At 40.3% G+C, this 7,176-nt stretch overlaps 1 protein-coding gene across 1 annotated transcript; it reads right to left on the bottom strand.

Moving 5' to 3' along the window:
- Positions 1–5,476: 5,476 nt before the first annotated feature.
- On the bottom strand, positions 5,477–6,504 carry LOC102839565 (olfactory receptor 2S2-like). The gene has a single exon (XM_006863092.1). The coding sequence runs from the start codon at positions 6,458–6,460 to the stop codon at positions 5,501–5,503; it is 960 nt and encodes a 319-aa protein (XP_006863154.1). The 5' UTR covers positions 6,461–6,504; the 3' UTR covers positions 5,477–5,500.
- Positions 6,505–7,176: the final 672 nt, after the last annotated feature.

Genomic DNA, 7,176 nt, shown 5'->3' on the forward strand with positions numbered 1-7,176 from the left:
TGTGTCTTCATCTGGAAGCTCATCTGAAACCTGTCCACCATGGGTGACCCCACTGGTATTTAAAATACCAGTGGCATAGCTTTCAGAATCACAGCAACTCACAAGTACAACAAACTGACAGAGGAGTGGTGGATGGTGACCCTGCTGATATTTAAATCACCAATGAGCTACCACATGACCCAGTAACTTCCCTCTTAGGTAGATGTTGTTTTTGCTAAGTGCCTTTAAGTCCATTCTGATTCATAGTGACCCTACAAAGAGTTTACAAGGTGTAGCTGGTGAATTTGAACCACTTACTCTACAGTTCAAACTGACCTTGCAGTCAAGTTCATTATCAGTGCCACAAGTAAAAGCAGTGGCATAGATACATGTACACTAATGTGCATTGTAGCGGAGCTCACATTAGCCAAATGATGGAAATAACCAAAGTGTTCATCAACAGGTGAGCAGGTAAACAAACTGTGGCATATCCATGCAATGGAATATTACTCATCCATAAAGATAAATAAAGTTCTGATGCATGCTATCACATGAATGAGCCTCGAAAACAGTATGCCAATGGAATTAAGTCAGTCACAAAAAAAAAAAACAAAAAACATGTATTTTATGATCCAACTTATATGAAATACGTAGAATACACAAATGTATAGAGATCCAAGTTTATTAACAGTTATCAGGGACAGAGGAGGGAAAGGGTGAACCATTGTTTAAGAAGCATTGAGTTTCTATGTATAATGATGGAAATTTTTACAATAGATATCAGTGATGGCTATAAAGTATGGTTGATAGAATTGGTGTTACTGAATTTTGCATGAGAAAAATGTAAAGGTGGTAAATATTGTAATGTTGCTTTTTTACAGCAATAAAAATGAATCTTATTTCCATCCATCTCATCAATATCAGATGGTTTTATTACCCTTTTAATCTTTACTAATTTGCAGGGCAAAAAGCATGAAAACTCCTGATTTAGTGCACTTCCTAATCGAGACAAACATTTCTTTTGTGATGATTTGGAACTTGTAGCAAAAGGAATTTTCAATTTTATTCTGTATTGTCAACATCTGTACACAGAACTGTTATGACTTACAACATATTAGCTGTTTAAATTCCAATGGTGACATTTCCAGCTACCTCCAACAAAACTGATCTTTTCTGTGTATACTCAAGTCAACACTAAGAATTTCAGTGTAGTTGTAGCAAAAACAAATACTTACATTTACAAGGAAAACATGTGACTTCAGAATTCATTAAGATTAAAAAGTTACTAAAGTAAAGTCGACTTATCGTTTGAGTCTTTTCATAGTCCCCTCATCTTGGTCAGATAACTTATATTGAATACCATTCCCTTAGTTATTCACAATCATATTTGGAATTATCACAATATGAGATTAAAAAACAAATAAACCCTAGTCTCTTTAATCTATATTTTTACATAAAAGCTGTTTAGACTTCTGCTCAGTTGTTTTTTTCTTTTGCTAAGAAAAAAGGAAAGAGGCCAGGAATCCCACCCCATCCTGCTGCTGGGTAACACTCAATCATTTATTATTTCTGGACCAAACGCTTGCATTCATGATGATGAATACACTTTGCAATGAACAGGATCTTGGTCTCTACTAAAAACAAAAAAAGATTAAAAAGAGACTTCCATTTATTTTCAACTTCTATGGCTAAATTCCTAACTAATGAAAATATCAGCAAGCTACTAGATTTTACTTCAGATGAGATTTACTTCTTTGGTGTGTGCCCAGAGGTGCTGTTTGTGGGAGCTGTTTGTGGGTAGCTTTTTTAAAGAAAACAAAGAGGATCTCAAAAGGAATGATTGCTGACACAGAAGTACAGTGCGTAAGGAGAGGCAGGACAGAGAATTGAGTACTTTTTAAAATAAAATAAGTAAGTATAACCAATTTCTACTTAGTTTTAATATTGAACAAACCGAAGAAATATCTTCTCAAAATGTTCATACTTTTCGCTTGCCCTTTACCAGACACAGTCTATACTGTAATTTGTTTGCCCATTCATCTGCCAAGGGACATTTCAGTTATTGCTACCTTTCGACTACTGTGAATGGTGTTGCTATTTACATTAGTGTACAAGTTCTGTTTCTGTCACTGCCTTCCAGGCTGTTGTTAAATGCCTTGGAGTTGGTTTCAACTCATAGTGAGTCTATAGATTTCTTGAAGCTCTGAATCTTTTATGGGAACAGAAAGCCTCATTTTTCTCCTGAGGAGTGGCTGGTGGGCTCAAACTGCTGATCTTGTGGTTCCCAATTCAGTGCTTATCTTATGGAGCTACTGTGCTCCCTTAGGAGTTTATTAGGAATTATACAGCTTACAAAACTTTTATCTAATCAGAAAATTCAATCTTCCCTTCTTCAGTCTTAATTAGTCCTAAACCTAACCCAGGCCTAGAAAGCCACCAACCCCTGAAAGTGATCAGCACCTCTCACTAACCAGCCAAGATTGGCCATGATCCAGCAGCAATCATCCATGAAACAAACTCAATTGTGGCAGAGAATCAATTTCACAATTCTTACTTAATTCAGGGGTTGTTGTTGTTAAGTGCCGTTGAGTTGGTTCTGACCCATAGTGACCCTTTATAAGGTTTCCAAGGAACAGCTGGTAAGCTTGAACTGCCAATCTTGCAGTTCAAACCGACTTTGCAGTCCAGTATATTAGCTCTCAACACCACACCAGAGCTCCAATTCAAGGGTAGGGAACCCTTTTTCTACCAAAATTTGTAACATCATTAGCAGGTCATACAAAATTGTCAACTTGAAAATTAGCCTGCTATATTTTGTCAAACATGTAATTAACTCGCCCTTAACATGATGGCTGAGTTACAAGTCGGGCTGCTAACCTCAAGGTCGGCAATTTGAAACTACCAGCTGTTCCATGGAAGAAAGATGAGGCTTTCTGCTCCCGTGAAGATTTACAGCCTCGGAAACCCTGTGCAGGGTCGCTATGAGTCGGAACCGACGCCACGGTACTGAACAACAGCAATATGATGGCTGGAACTGTGGTTGCCTTGGCAGGGCCAGACCAAATGGTTTCTTGGGCCTTATATGGACTGCTGGTCAGACGTTCCCCACCCCTGCTTTAATTAATACCTAAAACCCAAATCTACTGCCACTGAGTCAACTCCAACTCATGGTGACCCGTATGTTGCAAAATAGAACTGACCACCATAAGGTTTTATTGGCTGTGACCTTTATGTAACCAGGCCTTTCTTGTGCAGCACCACTGAGTGAGTTTGAACTACCAACTTTTAAGTTGGTTGTTATTGTTGTTGTTGTTATTGCTAAATGCTGTAGAGTCAGCTCCAACTCATAGCAATCCTGCTTAAAGTTTCCAAGTAGCAGCTGGTTGATTGGAACTGCCAACCTTGTGGTTTCCAGTCCGGGGCTGATCCTACAGTGCCACTATAGAAGTCTAAACCATTTGTGCCACCTAGGGACCTCTTTCATTCATTAAAAATACAAATCAAACCCACAGCCGTTGAGTCTGTTCCAACTCACAGCGACACTAGAGGACAGAGAACTGTCCTACAGATTTTCCAAGTTTATAAATCTTTGTAGAATGTACATTGTAATTCCCATCCTCTCTCATATCTGAATGTGACCGTGACTAAGTTCTGGCCAATAGGATATGAGTGGAAATATTTTCAACTGCCAGGTCAAATCCTTAAGAAAATGTTCCACACTTTCTCTTTCCCCCATTCTTTGTCTGGGGGAAATGGTGAGCCAGCCTTGAATGAGAACAACACCCTAAGAGAAGGTGCAACAAAGAGATGAGATGGGACTGACTCCCTGGATCACCTTGTGAAGCAGCCCAGCTACCTGCCTTGGACTCTAGATTGTTAAACTATTTGAAAGTTAAAGCAAGAAAAAAAGCAACCTGGACCACTGATGGAGAGAAACTTTGTAAAAAATAAGCTTCTGCCTCCGTTTTCAGTGGAACTAGACTATCAAATTAAAACTCTTTTCTCTGACTTTGAAAATTATAGCAAAATGAATGATTAAAAACACCAAGTTTCCTCCTATGGGATGGAAAGCTCTACATGAAAACAAACAAGCAAACAAACCGTCATGGATTAAATTATGATCCCCCAAAATAGGTATCATCTTGGCGGAGCCATGATTCTCAGAAGTTTGGTCATCCCCTAATGAGGTAATTTGGCAGTTTTATAAAGTCTTAATCACTCCCTGTGATAGCTCATGTAATCAATCAGTAGTAAGGAGAGTAGGGTGGGATGCAACCCCCTTACTCAGGTCACAGCCCTGATCTGATACAAGGGGAGTTCCCTGAGGTGTTTCCCTCCATCACCTTTCAACTGACAAGAGCTAAGAAAGGAAGAAGTGAGAAGAGAAAAGGGACCTCAGTACCCCATCAGCGAAAGAAGGTCCTGAAAGCTTTACTCCATTCACGGCATTATAGTCACCTCTGTATAAATACAAAATTTTAATAACAAATTTGTATCTTACAGGATAAGGAGCTATGGTAGTGTTGTGGTTATGAGTCAGGCTGCTAACTTCAAGATCAGCAGTTTGAAACTACCAGCTGTTCCATGGGAGAAAGATGACTCTTTCGGCTCCTGTAAAGATGTACAGCCTTGGAAACCCTGTACAGGGTCGCTATGAGTCAGAGGTGACTCTACAGCATATAATGACCACCACCATCTTACAGGACATCAGTTTTCTGTTATGAATGTGAAATTCAAATTCTATAGTCCTTCTTAAGTTTAATGATTTATTATAAATGTTTCATGATTTTCAGTGCATCAAAAAAAGAAAAAAAATAGCTTCAATTTCCTCCTAACCAAAAAGATATTGTTTATTAAAATAGATCGTTCACACTCAAAAGTTTTCATGATAAAGAACTGCATTTGTCTCTTCTTAGCACTTCAGACAAATTGAATATAAGGAAACAAAAGCCCAGAATGAAAGTTTTCATTCCTCTTTGTTCCTCAGACTCTCCTGATGAATCCAATTGTTGTTATTGTGGTTAAGTGCCATCTAGCTGGTTCCAACTCATAGAGACCCAGTATAGCATTTTCAAGGAGCAAATGGTGGATTTGAAACGTTGACTTTGAGGTTCAAACCGACATTGCAGTTGAGTGCTTATCCTGTAGTGCCACACCAGGTCTCCAATTGGGGTAGCAAATTTTCTGTGAAAAACATCTTTCTTCCTTATACTAGCTCTATGGTTTTGACACACCAAGAGCCACTTGGTTTGCTGTCTTCTACAGTTAATCACGTGTTCAAAGTGTCTTCATTATATTCAATGTGAATGTTAACTTCTAAGTCTGATCTCTTTTGATGCCATCATACATATGACCAAAACTCAGGAGACATACTCTGAATAGTTAAGCAAACATTCTTGAAAAAGCACTTTAGGATGAGAGATCATTCTAGTTAGCTTTAGTTGATTTTTTAATAGCAGCTGCAAAACTTGGAAGTTCTTTCTTCTGTGTAGGTGAGAACCCCAGGGGACCCCTCTCAGCGTCACTGGGTGACGTGTTTCTGAGCCACCAGATTCTTCATAGCAGCCTTCACATCCTTGTTTCTCAAGCTGTAGATGATGGGGTTGAGCATGGGGGTCACCACCCCATAGAAGAGGGAGATGAGCTTGTCTGAAAGGTCCTGTTTGTCTGCCCCCAGTGGGTCCTTAGACTTGGGCTTCCCATACATGAAAAATAAGGTCCCATAGAAGAGGACCACCACAGTTAAGTGGGCAGAGCAGGTAGAGAAGGCCTTCTTCTTTCCCTCTGCTGAGGGGATCCTCAGGATGGTGGCAAGGATGAACATGTAGGAGACAGAGATGAATAGAACTGGGACCCCCAGGAAGATCACATTTGTCACTCCCATGCTGATCACATTAATGGAAATGTCAGCACAGGCCAACTTTAGGACAGCCAAAATCTCACAGGTGAAGTGGTTGATGACATTGTCCCCACAGAAGGGCAACCGAATTGTCAAGCATGTGTGTACCACAGAAGCAGCACCACCAATAGCCCAGGAACTGACGGCCATAGGCACATAGGTATCCTTGGTCATGATCACTGGGTACCTAAGGGGGCTGCAGATGGCCACATAACGGTCAAATGCCATCATGCTTAGAAGCAGGCACTCTGTTCCTGCCATGGAAAAGGAAAGACACATCTGCACTGCACAAGCAGAGAAGGAGATCGTTTCCTGGGGTGTTAGGAAATTGTCCAGAACCAGAGGAACGGAGGAGGTTGTGTAACAGATATCCAGGAAGGAGAGATTCCCTAGGAAGAAGTACATAGGTGTGTGCAGGTGGGAGTCAAGGACAGTCACCAGGATGAGGACTCCATTCCCCAGTAGGATCACCAGGTACATCAGCAGGACTAGCACAAAGAAAATTTTCTCTAGTTTTGGGTGGTTAGAGAGTCCCTGGAGAATGAACTCCATCATGGGAGAGGTCCAATTGGCTTTTTCCATGTTATATCCCGTCTGTCGTCAACAATGTACAAAGCAGCATATCAGGCTTTCTTGACATGAGTCCTAGGCATGTGGTATGGGGTTATGTCCCTACCGCACAATAGGAGAACACATGTGCATAAAATGACTGAAAAAAAAAAAAATGGTAGAAGGTATTTCTTAGTTCATAGATGAGAGAAAGAGCTGGAATTGAACTTACCAACATTGGATGAGTTTCTCACATGTTCAGGTGTGTGCTAGGGGATGTTGATGTATGGATTCCTTGTAAAAGCCAAATGTGCTCCACAGGGTTTTCAATGGCCGATTTGGGGGAAGTATGTTGCCAGGCCTTTCTTCTGAGGTACTTGTAGGTGGACTCAAACCTCCAATATTTCAATTACCAGACAAGTATGTTAGCCATTTGCACCACCCAGGAACTCCAATATGTCTATAGCTCCTTCTTAATTACAAAGGGTATCAAGTAGAAGTCCTTGTATGGCACTGTAGGATAAACACCACATTAGGCTGTTAACCACAGATCAGCAGTTCAAAACCACCAGTCCCTCCTCAGAAACTCGATATAGGGTTGCTATGCGTCAAAACCGACTCAATAACAATTAACAAGAAGGGTGTAGGGATGGATGAATGGTGGAAGATGAGTGAATAATATTAATGAACATATACTCTGTGCCATATTTTTAAATGCCCATGGAGAAGACATTGTCTTTCAAGATTTA

Source organism: Chrysochloris asiatica, unplaced genomic scaffold (assembly GCF_000296735.1).
Source record: "Chrysochloris asiatica unplaced genomic scaffold, ChrAsi1.0 scaffold00053, whole genome shotgun sequence".
NCBI classification, from domain to species: Eukaryota; Metazoa; Chordata; class Mammalia; order Afrosoricida; family Chrysochloridae; genus Chrysochloris; species Chrysochloris asiatica.

Bases quoted from the DNA above. Each gene is read 5' to 3' on its own strand.
- LOC102839565 (XM_006863092.1), bottom strand. From the start codon at position 6,460: ATGGAAAAAGCCAATTGGACCTCTCCCATGATGGAGTTCATTCTCCAG.